The sequence below is a fragment of the Protopterus annectens genome, chromosome 16.part0, assembly GCF_019279795.1.
Source record: "Protopterus annectens isolate FY-2018-M chromosome 16.part0, PAN1.0, whole genome shotgun sequence".
NCBI lineage: Eukaryota > Metazoa > Chordata > Ceratodontiformes > Protopteridae > Protopterus > Protopterus annectens.
The window spans coordinates 94,873,522-94,888,188 of NC_056750.1; the positions used below are offsets into that span (position 1 = coordinate 94,873,522).

At 39.7% G+C, this 14,667-nt stretch overlaps 1 protein-coding gene across 1 annotated transcript in view; it reads right to left on the reverse strand.

The window, feature by feature from the left end:
- LOC122790520 (lysine-specific demethylase 3B-like) overlaps positions 1-14,667 on the reverse strand; it is a 1,645,389-nt gene that overhangs the window by 19,792 nt on the left and 1,610,930 nt on the right. Inside the window, exon 14 of the mRNA XM_044058071.1 lies at positions 585-882. Coding sequence (XP_043914006.1) covers positions 585-882 — 298 coding nt within the window. The remainder of the gene's footprint in view (positions 1-584; positions 883-14,667) is intronic.

The following is a 14,667-nucleotide window of genomic DNA, read 5'->3' on the forward strand; positions in this document are numbered from 1 at the left end:
CTCAGATCCCCAATGGGGCACTGATCTGATTTCTTGAAATCTGATGGCCAGGATGACAGAAGCAACTGATGTTTGACTGGCGGCTGAGAAGTTCTGAGGGCCAGTGTGTGCAGACATCACTTTTATGGCCCACATTCCACTAGCCATGTCAGACATCCCACTCACCATACAATTGAAAACTTTTGTATACTGGCCCGACATTTGGGTAGCAAGAGAAGTAAACCCATATGTGATGAACACTGCAGCATGGGAATAAGAGGACATCATATGACACAAGGATAATGGAATAAATATAGTTCAGATAAACTTTTTAAACATATTTAAGCTACAAAAAGGCCTTTACCTGACTTTTTTTTTAAATTTTAACCATAATATGGAGTTAGCTCTCTTTACATGGTTTGCAACTAAAGAAACAAAACACTTAAGATTTACTTGACAGGAAGTTTACTTGCTTTCATGCCCCTTAATCTACAATTTTTTTTCATTATTGAGCAAAAACATAAATGAAAATCATGTAACACAACCACATGCCCCCCACCTTTATGCTGCTTCATTTTGTATACAGTAATAGTGATTTCACTTACCTTTTGTCTCCTCCTTGGCTTTCTGTGCTGCTACATCTGCCAGCCAATGTAAAGCATAGGACTGGACTGGATCTGCGGATCCAACCTGGCTGTTCTTTGGATCTAAAGAAGACTCTGCAGTGCTACTAGTTTCAGTTGCATCCCCATCATAGAGCATCCCTCCACATTCTTCACTTGTGCTCTCCAGACTCTCAATTTTGAGAAGCGGGTCATTTTCATGCAGCATCAAACCTGCCTCTCCACAACTAGAAGAAGCTTCATTGTCAATAACAGAACCACCGGGATTCAATATAGAGGGCTGAAATACATGAAAGCATTAGATTTTTACAGAATAATGATTAAAAATAAAATAAACAGGAACATGGTTTTCTACAACAGGAATAAGCAACACCCAATGCCATCAACGTCAGCTACTGTGTATGGAGATCAAATGGGAAACTGGAAATTACTGAACTCACATGAATCCCAACATGAAAAACCTTCATTGTAATACTAACTACTTTTGACCACATTTTCATAATATTAATTTGCTTCATACTACTACCACACATGGATCTGAAGTCAAGGGAGACAACACTATTCCTCATCTTAAAAAAATAAATAAATAAAATGGTAGTTAAGCATTTAACATAATGGTGGAACTTTTTAATCAAAATCTGTCCGATATGACAGCTTGTTATCAAGCCACTCCTCGGATCCAATCTGTCCATTCTCTAGTGCCTCAATCAGGTTTACTGCCTAGTGAATTATATGTATGAGAACAATAATAACCTCAGACAAATTAAGGCAATATGGATGGGGGTGGAGGGAGGGACGTCATATCGGGCAGACTTGGATGAAAAGTATCCAGCGTTAAGCACTTCCATATCCTATTTCATATATCCATCCGATCAGACAGTTGAGATAGAATGGGTTCCACAACTGTTTACAGGGACACTATGGCATTCAAAGAGGCTATCATTTTCTTTAGCTTTGTATGTTTTTGGAACAGTACTGTGTCCCCACTGTCCCTGCATTTGAAGATCCCTTGTGTGTAATCCAAGCCAGGTCTGAGATCAAGCTGGTTGCCTAAGTGGCACAAGAAATGGGGAGACCTTTACTTTACAGGCTTCTACCCCCCAAAACAGCTTTTTTTAAGGTACAGGAGAAGCTTTTTTTGAAAATAAGTGTGCGCCTTTGCTGACACTACACATTCTTTAGGTATAACTGTACTTTCCTTACGTGCATCTTAGCAAGGAAAATCATCAGGATGTAAGATGCCATTAATCACAGAGTCCTGAAGATCTCTCTGGCTGTCACCAATACTTGCTAGCAAAGAAGGTAAATGGTTAGGAAGAGGACCATGTCTTAGAGGAGAAAGGCCATTTCTTTTATGTGTCTAGCTGGTTTGAAAAAGTGATTGGAATGAGAAAAGGGCCACAGGTTGGTAGGTTAACTCCTACTAAATCTCGGGGGCTGTACTTGCAGAAAGTCCTTAACAGTCAGAAAGGACTTGGCCTTATCCAGTTTTCTAAATATAACTTGGGCCATGGGTCCAAAGTCCTTGCATAAAGTTGCAGCCTGGATTTCTAAATTTACATACTCTGAAGGTGACAGTTGTCCTAACCAAGTGTGTCTTCTATTAACTGACCCTGAAGCTGCTGCCTGCTAGATGCCTACATAACATCAAAGCCACAATGCAAGGAATGTTAAGACACCTGGGAACAGGAGTTGAAGAGTTATAAGAATTTCTTCTGGAGAGCTCTATTCTCCATTCACTTTAGTTTTTCTTTGGTTTGGTCCAGGAGGGTTTCCTGAAATATAACTATGTGAAACTAATTCAGAGTTCTCAGAATCAAGGTAGCAGAGGTGTATATTTTGCCGTCAAATATATCCAGGGTTCTAACTTCTTTCTCATTAGGAAAGGAATTTCTAGAGGTGTTGCCTTTGGCTCTCTTGGGACTAGACAAAACCACCTCAGGGTCTGCAACCGGGTTTTTGAAGAGCTGTTTATGGGAATCCAAAACAACAAAAAAAGTATGGCTTCCCGGGGGGGCAAGTGATTAGAAGCCAGATCACAGGGAAGAGTCAGAAATATCAGCCACAACCTCTAATACCCAAGGAATGGCTAGAGATTTGTGTTCATGCGGTATAAGAAATGGTCTGAAACTTCACAGATTGTGGGTAATCCTGAGCCTTGCAGCTGAAAAACTCCATCTTGTGGTGAGTCTCTCCAAAGGTAAAATGCTCAAGTGGTAAAGCTGAGGCAAAGCTTTTATCAGTCTCAGAGCTCGCCACTTGAAGAAATCTGGTCAACATACGCTAGCTCAACCACAGAGTCTTAATCAGACAACTCCTGGGAAGAAATGCCCCTCTCTTTTTCTAGGAGAACATCCCTAAAGTATGGGTTCTACCAGGAATGAGATCCTCAGGAAGCATGTCAAGGCCCTGCAGGTAGGCCTGGTGTGACCGAGACCCAGAAGGCAAAGGATGAGGCAAGTTGGAGCAGACCTCTTGTTTGGTCTTGGGTCTGGACTTGGGCATAGCATCAGACATTGTCAGCCAAGCCACAGAGAGGTGGACACAGCTTGTGGTCTGTCATTTGAGGATTTCTATGATGCTCTGAAGACCCCCACCTATCCTTAAGTGGGAAGAGAATGGAAGTCAGAAGCCAAAATCTGCAAAGTGACCCTGGACTTATTTGATGCTCTGAGTCTTCCTATCAGTGCTGATGTCAAAAAAACCTACCGCAGAGCAGATGCAAAACTCTCTCGATAGAGGCCTCAGCCACATGTTTTGTTTTCAGAGGGGAACACAAATGTCTCTATCCTCCTTTAACAATCAGATTGGGTGGACTACCGAACTGTGACAGATTGTCGCCTGGTACCCTTTGCATCCTTGGACCCTTATTCATAAGAGGAAAACCCAACACAGCCAGCCAGACAGATGCCATAGTGTATTAAGGCCACCGATACCCTCTTTCCTTATCTAAAAATTCTTCCAAAGATTCAGCCCTACACTTTATACTTCTGGAATCTAAACCAGCACACTGGGAACAGCTAAACATGCCATGCTCCAGGAAAAGGCAAAAATGAAATGACAGTATGTGCAAGTCTTGAGAAATTTGTTTCCCCACATATTAGGTTAACATCTGCCTTTGCAATAGACATCCAATATAATTTAAATCAAGGTAAGGATAAAAATTATTTCCCAATGGAGAACTTATCTTTCTGATCCAAGTCCTGGTATGAGACAGAGCAACACTGCTAAGGCACAACCAGGCTCTGTCAACAAAGAACTGAATATGGCACGGCCCGATGATCCTTATACCCTGACATCAAAAGAGAAAGTGTCCACTAGGCCAAGATTTGGGGATTAAAGTCTCAGATACTTGGGTCAGCCAAGGGCTTCCAAAGCAGAAAACACCAAGGAGTTACTACTGCAATAATAAAACACTACCAACATTAAATGCTGCCTGGACCAAAAAGAATTATCAGAACGACTTTTGGCATCTTTTATTTGGTCTCTTGCAACATCTTGTGAGGTCAGGGCTAAGGACAGACACAGATCCGTCAGTTCATGGAGAAGTCATCTATTCTCCAAGCCATCAGAGCTGTTCTGCAACAGAACTTTTTCAGTTGCCTATTTTCTGGGAAAACAAAAGTCTATAGATCTACCCCTCCATAAAGATTTCCCTGTTTAGCAACCATTCATGGGATGGCTATCCACAATCTGCTCAACCTGCCTGCCAAACATTCTCTTGTGATAGAATGCAGGCAGTCTAAGGCTAGGCTTGATTCCTGCGCTGTCTTCCAGGCATACCTCTTAGAGCAGGAAATATAGCCAAAGGCAAAAAATAATGGAGGGATAAAGGCCCACAAATAGGGACACTTTTTAAATGTTGCTCTTACAAACTTGGAAAGTCGACAGAATAACAGGTTTTTCATTAGCAAGGATTTTCTGAAGGACATGAAGTCTGAAATTAAAATGCGTGCCATTTTCTGACTTTAGTCCTCAATTATTTGCCAGAAAAAACACAATTTAGAGAACAGACCAAAAATATAAGGCAAACATCTGGACAGTTGAGAGGTATGCTTCCAGGTCTGCACTGCTAGCCTACAGAGGATGCAGGAATAAATCCTCCTTACTTGTTGATATACTAATGTGATACCGCTAAGAACATGGAAGGTTTCCAGTGTCCAAATCTGTTTGACTGTAATGCTAGGACACTAGCAATTATTAATTTTGTACATACATACTCTTGGCCCCATGTACCCAGGACTTTCAAAGATCCCACATGGATTCCCCAAGCCAAGTCCAAGAAACTGTAGTGAGCAGAGTTCCTTGGGCTACTTTGAAAGGTATCCATAAAATTGAGTGACCCCTGTATTTTCTACCATGAGAATTCTTTTCTTGGGCAAAGTATATCAGGAATGGAGGCTTCTGATGACTGAAAATGCTGTCAAAATCTGTTCTTCAGGTACCACTGCAAATTCCTCATGTGCAGTTGTGACAGTGGGACCAAAAGTATGCATTATGCCATGCAGCCTAGCACCCTAACAATCACCTTGTGATCACATCCTTCTCTAAGAAATGCCTGAAGGAAGCCACTCAAGGTGAGTACTTTGTCATCTGCAATTCTTTGTTTAGCAGTGCATCCAGAAATGCAGCTTTCTTGTAAGGGTCAAGTTGACTTAAGAAAGCTGATAGAAAGACCAAATATCTGAAAACATGGTAAGGTGAAATTCAGTCCACAAAGACCAGTGTTCTACCCCAACTAACAAATTTAAATAAAATAAATAAAAACAATATGAATGCCCTTATGCTTGAACTGGGAAGTCTTCTAGGCAGTGGTAGATCTGCATGTCCCTTGTCCTACAATACACTACTGCAGCTAGACACAGAGACCTTGGGTGCAGTAAACAAGCCAAAAGGCAAGGAAGTGCACTGGAAATCATCTCCCCTGCTTCAAATGTTAGGAATCTTCTGAGAATCAGTGCAACAATAAAATGCAGGCAGGCACCAATTAGGTCCAGGGTGACCAAAAAGGCCTGTGGAAATAAAAGATCTTGAATGGTCATCCTTTTCAAATTCTGAAGTACTCAGGAATTAGTTTAATTCTGAAATATCCAAAATAGGTCTCCAAGTGCCTTTTTTCTTATCACCAGGAAAAGTCTTGAGTGAAAGCTTGAGTTTTTTTTTTCACCCTCCTTTTGGTACTTAATCCATGGCCCCTTTGTTCAGCAGGTCCTTTAAAGGACAACCACAGACACAAAAAACATGTTTATTTCATCATGGTTTTGGGTTTCTTACATTTTAACACCACTTTAGGACTATTTAGTGCTTTGCAGATATTTTTATACACAATTTCCGACTCTGACCATACGGTGTCTGGCATCTTGAAATAATCCTGACCGTTTAGTCTGCCTCTAAGTATCCCAGAATGCATTGTCTCCAAACAATTGCATCATATCTGCCACTTTTTCCCTAAAGCTCCTGTCAGTCCATTGACTTTACAGGCATTCAATGCTGTGTTATAGTCACCTACACGGCCGGCCTTAGGCATAGGTGAACTAGGCGACTGCCTAGGGCGCCGTGCAGGCCGGCCTCAAAAGGGCGCAATTCACGGACCGGAGTTCTGTTGTGACGACCTCTAACCGGGAAAAGCCAAACAGACAACAACATTTCTTTTTTTTTTTTTAAATTTCACCGCCGCCGCCCTAAAGACTACAATTGCGCCCTCCCCGGCATCAAAAGGGCGCAATTTGCTGTGACAATTCCTAACCGGGAAAGCCGAACAACAACAAAAACATTTTTTTTTCTTTCACCGCCGAGAGGCTAGCTAGCTAGCCTAGCAACAATTGCGCCCTCCCCCACTGAAGCCCCCACCCTCAGCCATGTCCTGTCACTCATTGCCTCCCCCTGCATGACGTACATGCTGGAGGTGATGCAAGTGGCTGCTCTTACTGACTGACACCAGCTGTATATATTTCATAGGCTTAGTATAAAGTATATAGCAAGTTGAGTAAATGTCCTAAGAGAAGTTGTGATCATTCACTACATACACAGACTGAAGAGCTTTAGACACACAATATAAAAATAAAGTGTATTCCATTAATCAAACTGCGGTTTAAAAATAATCAAACGATGCAATACTTGCATGGTGGAGACACTAAAATAACATTCACTTCCACCCATAATTAACTTGCTTTCAACAATGAGTAGTATCTAATCACACTAGCCTACATGCAGATATATTTGGACTGAAACTCAAGTTCAGATTTAAAGGTAATCCTAAACTGATGATTTTGTACCCAAGTTTAAAAGTAGGGTTTAAAGCACAAATGGGTATTAAAGGAGGACATGGAAAAGGGAAAGATGCTAGAGTAAAACAGACACCCTGAATAAATAAGGAACTATACATGTGTAGAAAGATGCAAGTGAAACTTAATTATGGTCCAATGTATCTGTCCAGTTATTCTAGCTAGTCTACATGCAAAACAGAAAGAAAGGCAGTCAGACAAAGGCATATACGGTGCAATATAACATGACAGAAGACACAAGAGGATTATACAAAAACTGGAAAAAGATATATAATATTTGGTTTAGCTTTTGCACAGAGCTAATTACTAGATAGCTTTATAGAAACCATTGTTTAATTTGATTAACCTTATATAAGCATATTACTTCAGTAACTGGCTGTCCAACTAATTTACTGATTTGAAGAATATATCACCAAAGATTCAAATTCCTGGAAATGTGCTAATCCTCATGTCATATTATATATATATGTGTGTGTGTGTGTGTGTGTGTGTGTGTGTGTGTGTGTGTGTGTGTGTGTGTGTATGTGTATATACATGTGTACAAAGCCATACATGACCAGGAATTTTTCTATGTAAAAATATGCTGTCAACCCCTTACATAGTCAGTTGTAGTTCTTTAAAACTGATACAGCTTCCAAGGGCCAACCTACATACAAGCTGGTAGATGTTCTTTTTCATATGCAGTTACTGTGCTTTGTAATTCTCTTGCCTGACAGATTAAAATTATCAGAATGCTAAACTGTTTTGCATAAAATGTTAAAAAGAAAAAAAGACAAAAAACATTCCCTGCAAATGCCAGACATAACACTATATTAACTACTAGAACTAAGTAAACAGTCAAGTAAGGGGCAGTGGTTATCTCTTATTTATTTTCTCCAAACTGATGAATTTCATTATGCAGGCTAGCTGTAACTTCATTTGAATTTTATGTTATTCAAGTTACTAAAAAGACACCTTGGTAAAGGTGTATTTTAAAAACAAAGTTTCATTCACAGAGTCTCCTGGTTGGTCTGACAAGATGGTGTTGAGTTGGAGCTAGAATTTCAGCTCCTAATGCGTACAGTTTAATTAGATTAAAATTAGTATCACAGCGTAAACTTTAAAATCTGCACGACTAAAAGTAGAGGAAGATTTAGAGAATCTTAAATTAAAAACAGCAAAGAAAGCGGTAAAAAAAAGTGAAATTAACAATATGTTCTGTCATACACAGACAGGTAAATGAAAATAATAAACAATCAACCATGTAGATGTGACAGCATAAAATGGGGGTAAACTGGATTAGAAAGCTATTGAGACTGGCTAATGTAAGAAAGCTGAAAGACCTTGGATACAGAGCTGCAAACAAAGTTCATGTTAAAAAAAAAAAAAAAAAAAAAAAAAAGCAGGAGTACCACATCAGAAAATGATCCAAGGAAACAGAGGCAAGATGGACTTGGTACATTTACATTGTTGGAGGAAACTGCCTTAGAATGGTCTTATCTCCTGCTGATAGTCTTCCCCAGTAATGGTCAGGCAGTCAAGGCCTTAAGAAAAGATAGACAAGACAAGATTATTCCAGAAGTCAGAGTGAAAAGAGAAATGACATGGAGCAATAAGACTACAGACAAAAGTGATGCATTGAAAAGAATGGAAAATACAGGAATCCAAAAGATGAAATTTTCTATACAAGACAATGAATTCCAAATCTAGAAATGAAATATGAACATAGACAGAAAATTATAGGGAAATATTTTGAAGAAAATAAAACATAAAAATAGGAATCACTTGGCAAAATGAGTTAGAGAAGGTGAGACAGAAGTTTCTCTGGAACAGTTGTGTAGGAAATGTAAATGTTGACATGGAATTTCTTGAAGAAAGGAAAAATTAAAATATTGCTTACACTAAACAACAAAAAACTAATAAATGAAAGATATATAGTTTTCCAAAACGGATACTGGAATGCACCACATTGAAAGAGCCCTAGTTGGGATGGAAGGAAATAATTTAGCCATATCAAAAACAGAAGATTTGCAGAACAGAATATGTCATTACAGAATTTTTGGAGGTTTGAATTTACAGAGGAACTGGATTTAAAAACATTTGCCATGTAAGTATTTTTAACTCAGCAGGAATCGAGGCTATGCAATCATCTGGATTGGGAATACACATGACACTGGACCTTATTCTTCCCATGGCCACCAGGCCTAGAGCTAAGACATTAGAACTGCCCAGCTAAGCCATAAAGAAAAAAGCATCAAACACAGTTTGAGCAATGAAAAAATTCTTGTTGAATAATATTAAAAATGTTCCTCGACCATTTCTATTCCACAAGGATTATGAAGTTAAAAAAAGCATTTATACATGTTGTAAAACAATTATCAAAACATGGATCACATTGTCTTTGCTGTTTTAGTGGAAGAATTCACCGTTTATACGGGGATAGAATGGATACAGCCAAATAGGCACAACTGGAAGGAAAGGCCTCCTGGATCTGATGGAGAGTAGGCAGCTGTTACAGGACTTCTGTTCAAGTCATAGATTGTTCATAACAAAAACATGTTGCAACACAAGAAGATTCAAGTATGCACTTGGTATCAGAGCACTTTCGGTCTGGGAGGACCATATGCTTGTCACCATAGCTTTCAGCTAAATATTACTTAGTGGTAAGCTGGATCTGCCAGACAAAACATTAGCTGAACAGAACTAAAACATCCAAATGATCAGTAAAGGTCTCAGAACATATGGCAAGGACTTCTGCAAAACACGAGTTCAACACCTACTGCTGAAAAGATTTTAACTGTGTTCCAGGTGAGGCCAAGGTCATTGAGTCCAAACCATTCAGGATCATATTCAAGTTTTCAACCACTGAAAACCCAGCAAAAGAGCAGTGCCCACAGGTTGGACATTGCCTGTTGTAGGATCACATTGACAAGGGTTGCCAAAGTGAAAGCATAGTCATAGAAGTAATCTGAAAATTCCATATAGAAAGACTGTCAGGTGGCATCTGAGAAGTTCTGGCAAAGTGTTTGGCATATTGGGGGGGGGGGGCAGGACTTTGCTCGGGCTGTGTTAAGCAAGGGTGGGAGAGTGATGACCATTACTGGGAAAGACTATCAGGAGGAGAAAAGACCATTCTAAGGCAGTTTCCTCCAACAACTGCCCATCAGATGTTACCAGTTTCTCTCTGCTCACCGGCTCTACTGGACTTGCCTTATCTTCCCTTGGACTCAACCCAACCCATGTCCAGCATTGGAGAGGAGATAGAAGATACTTATGGAAATGTAATAGTGCTGTCAAAGAGTGCACCCTAACCATAACACCACCCCATGGCAGCCTTGCAAGCTCCACAACTGCTGTCTTCAAGAGGTGCATGCAAGCTTCCACACACCCACAATCTTCTGGCCAAGTGGTATACAATTTGCAGCACAGAGCTCATGAAGCTCTTAATATGGCTACTACAGTGAGCCTAGACCACCTCCCTCCTCCCAGGATGGGTGAGTCAGTGTCAGCTATTTACTCCCATTCTACCGTCATGGCCCCTCCAGTGCCCCTATTGCTACCTGAACATGGGTCATCTGGAGTGCAGTATGGTTTACCTCTATGCCCATTCTTAGACAATTCTTAACTCAAAAACATGTCCTTCCATCAGAAGTAGTGCCTGAAATCTGAAGTGAGTTGGGTCCATAGCTGTAACTGAACTGGTAGTCAGTGGCCTCTGTGGTGGTAATGTTGCAGAACTGCATGAGATCTGTCTATAGATGTTGATAGAGTTTGGCTAATGCTCCTCTCCAGTGATGCACAAACGGCAGAGACAGTACCCCTAGACTGCCAAAGATGGGGTGGTCCCAACTTTTAAGAAAGGTAGCCATAGGAGGATCATATTTCCTCAGTATTCCTTTAAAAATCATGTGTCAGAGTACTAGAAAAGAGACTCCAATCAGACTCTAAATTCAGGGCGACTGATGCAGGTTCTTTCCAAGTCATGGAATAATATACTAGATATTTAGCTTTGAAAAGTATGAAGGATTGTGTCAGTTTACCAATCAAGCACAGAAATACAGTAAGAGTAATCAATGTCCAAAAACAGAAAGTTGTACTTCACAGATGTTGTGGGGTTTGGTACCGAGGTGAAGTCCACATAGGTATCCACAGGTGTCCTTGTGTACTTGCAGCCCAGCACAATATTCTTCAAAACACTGGAAAGCAGAGCCTTTACTGCTGGTTCTTTTATTTGAATCTCATATCACCTGACAGACAAGACATTGAAGGTCAAACATGAAACCACACTATCTTCTCATTTCTATTTAAAACCAGTTTTTAATAATGCTCAGTGTTAGACACTGCTGTTTTTATCATTTAATTCCGTCTCTAAAGACGTTCCAATCACACAGTACTTGTTGCATACAAACAACAGGATGTTCACGAGAAATTCACCTCACACCTACCATAAGAAAATAAATGATTACCAGGACAGCATATCAGCCTTGAACCTGAAGAAAACAATCTATGGAACAGCTGCCTTCTCACTGGGCCTTGTATGAGACTTTTTATTTCAGCAATGTAGATTCATTTAAGCATTTGAAAACAAGCCTGAGGTCAACCATATCCCTAGACAGCTATACTAATTACATACAAACCACACTCAACAAAAAGCTATGCTTTGCTAAAAAATTCCATGGCTCCCCCTACCCCAGAAGCAAAGAACATTTCTGGAAAAAAATGTGTTAATACCAGAGTTAGAAAATTCTCTGCCCCAAAGACTGCATCTTAAAACTCATGCATGGCCTTTACATTTTATTTAATAGAATCTGTCGCTCTATTTTGCTAGCACTTTCCTGGGAGCATCCTTGCAGTACCCTAAAAAGAGCTGTCTAGATGCCTATTAAATGACAGATCAGATGCCATGCATCCTAGTAGTCATGCTGCATTTTAATGAGCAATGCTCACCTCATACATAAAGACTTGTGATATACAGGCTCCCTGCACCTTTGAATCCATTTCCAGTGATGTGATAATTCAATTACAATGCAAAACAAATCTGCGTCCAAATACCATGCACAAATCTGGAATCATCTAACAATCCATGTCAAGAATGCCACTAATACAAGGATTTTTAAAACTGACTATTTATTTATTAGGTCATACATTTTGTTTCATTACTTACTGGAAAAATGTTCAAAACTACAAATTTAACACATCGTAACAAGTGTAAATGTTTTCAGTGTGCAACTAACTGTTTTTTGTTTATCAAATGACACACTGTGTTGTAGAATGTGAAAGCAGTGTTAGTAGCATAATTAATTGCCTTTGATGCAGAAGGCTGTGGATTCCAGTCCCACACCATGTTGATGGAGTGCTGATATGCAGTGCCTATATGATTGGTGATTATTTGGTGCATTATAAGGGGGTATAGGCTTTTACACTCCTGAGTATGGCCTTTTGTATGATACCTAGTGACTGTGAACTTGTTAGTCATTTCCTATTGCAATATTACCACCTTACCAATTTTTTAATGTAATATAGGCAATTAATTTTTCAAGGTCAGCAGGCACTGAATTTGTAGATAACATTGATATGGAAAGTTGTCTGCCAGTAGCAACCTCTTCATTAGTTACAGATTTCTTTAATGTGGAATTCAGATGATTTTACTTGAAATGGTTAGTGTTTGGTTCATAAATTTTGTTTCATTGCTTATTAAAAGAATGTTTAAAACTACAAATTTAAAACACATTCTGACAAGTGGTGCTGTATTATACAAGGAATATAATTTGATACAATCAGGAAAGTGAATTAAAGAATAAATACATGGTATGCATGGCCCAAAAAAAGTGTTAAAGGAGTCGGTTTTGAAAACGGCCAAAAGGTAAACTTAATTCTCCACCAACCAGATGCATTTCTATGAATGTGGGTTTTCATGTTGTTTCAATGAATGTGAGTTTCAAGGGCAGACAAGTTTTCTGCTCATGCTAAGTCTGTTTTCATTGTGAGACTGTATTGTTTGTTTAGCAAATGGCTATCTGTGTACTATTTTATTTTAATATCTGTAATCATTATAGAAGCAAATAATAGAACATATGTGTAATAACTGGTGAGATAACCAAATAATGGAACATTGGAATGGCTGAGGAGGGGGCTGTTGCTGCAGGAGGGGCTGCTCTGGGGTGGCAGTCTATTACCCTTCCTAGAACCATATTTGACCATGATCTGGCTCTGGTATTTCAAATATAAAATACATATGCAAAGGTAGTTGCAATTTAACTACATTACAAGCCATCTTTTTCTTCCTATGCATTTAAATAATTTAAGGAAATGACTGGAGTGGCTTTCTTGAGGAATGACCCAGTAGGTGTGGCTCAAATAGGGGTGTTTCATGAGTGTGGTGCAGGTGGGGCTTAAGGGGCTCCAGAGCACTACTTCGCCTAGGGTGCCATTTTCGCTAAGGCCGGCCCTGGTCACCTACTTTTGGTTAAAATGTTATCCTTTTTCAATGGCTACTTCAAACACAAGCAGTGCAAATGCTACAAAACAGAATTGTAAAGTGCATTTTATTGCTCTTTCGTCTTAGAAATGCTAACTTGATTTCTTTTGTGAAGGCTGAAATCTAGTTCTTCAAAGTATCTCTCCTCCTCTTCACACCTATCTTCCCTAGCTGTCAAAGGGATAAGGGTAATTTGACCCATTATCTGCATGCGACTGATAGCTCACAGCAGGTGACCAGACTAAAGTACTGTTTTCTTGTCAGCTTTCCTTCCTTCTAGTAGGAGATTTTTTTTGTTGCAACTCCTCCTGTCAAATTTAGAACCAAGCTCCATAACACTGGGAATAATCACTGTTTTTCAAAGCATCAAACTCCCATTTATTTTTCCTACCTGTTTGGTTAAACAGCTAACAAATGATGCACTATAAACACCAAATATTTCACAGACTTGCATGGCAGCATCCACATGCTTTTTTAAGTGGTAGTTTAAGAAAATTATGATACTGCAAACTTCTTGTAATCTGATGTAGTGTTGTCAATTAATTGTGACAGACATCTGCTTCTTATGTAAAAACATGCAATTAATGTCTATGCATGGTCATTGCAAATTTATGCTCTTAGCTTTTGCAGCTGTTACTGTGCTTCTGCCTGTACTTTGTCACATATCGGTAGGGCTCTTCAAAAAAGTGAGATTATAGTTTGACATTTTTGCTAGGTTAAGAGTGTGCTGGGCAAGGCAGCTCTGACATCACAATGTGGGAGGTCCACTGGCTCTTCTACACAGCATGCAAATCAGGCAGGGATTACATCACTTTGGGGAGGAAACATCCCGGTAGCTAGAGCAAGAGCTCTGGCAGATGTGACAATTTCAGATCCAGCTAGAGGTTTTTCAACTTGGTTTTCAAAGTAAAAGTAAAACAGTACAGAAAGGTAGGATGCCTAACAGGGAAAATGTTGAGGGATTCGTTTTTAAAGTTGCATGGGTGATTTTTCAAGGCTGTATCAATAAACAGGGACTAAAAGGGACAGCAGGTTGAGCAATCTGCTTTAATATCCCATTGTTGTCCTTTAAAAAAGATAGGGCCAAGGTTATTTGACTTTCTGGTGCTGACGGAAAACCCCAAAATTTTGGTCTGCTTTGTAACTGGTGTGCAAACCTGTCTCATGCTGTTCAAGTCCCATTCTTTCACAAATAGCCATAAACTTCATCATATCCTCCCATAGAAAACACAGCAGGAGGAAAGACTGAGTTTGGGGTGGAATTTTTGGGAGGAGAGGAGGGGGTAGGTTGGTTTAATCACAGCTGTTCTCTTTTGGGACCTTG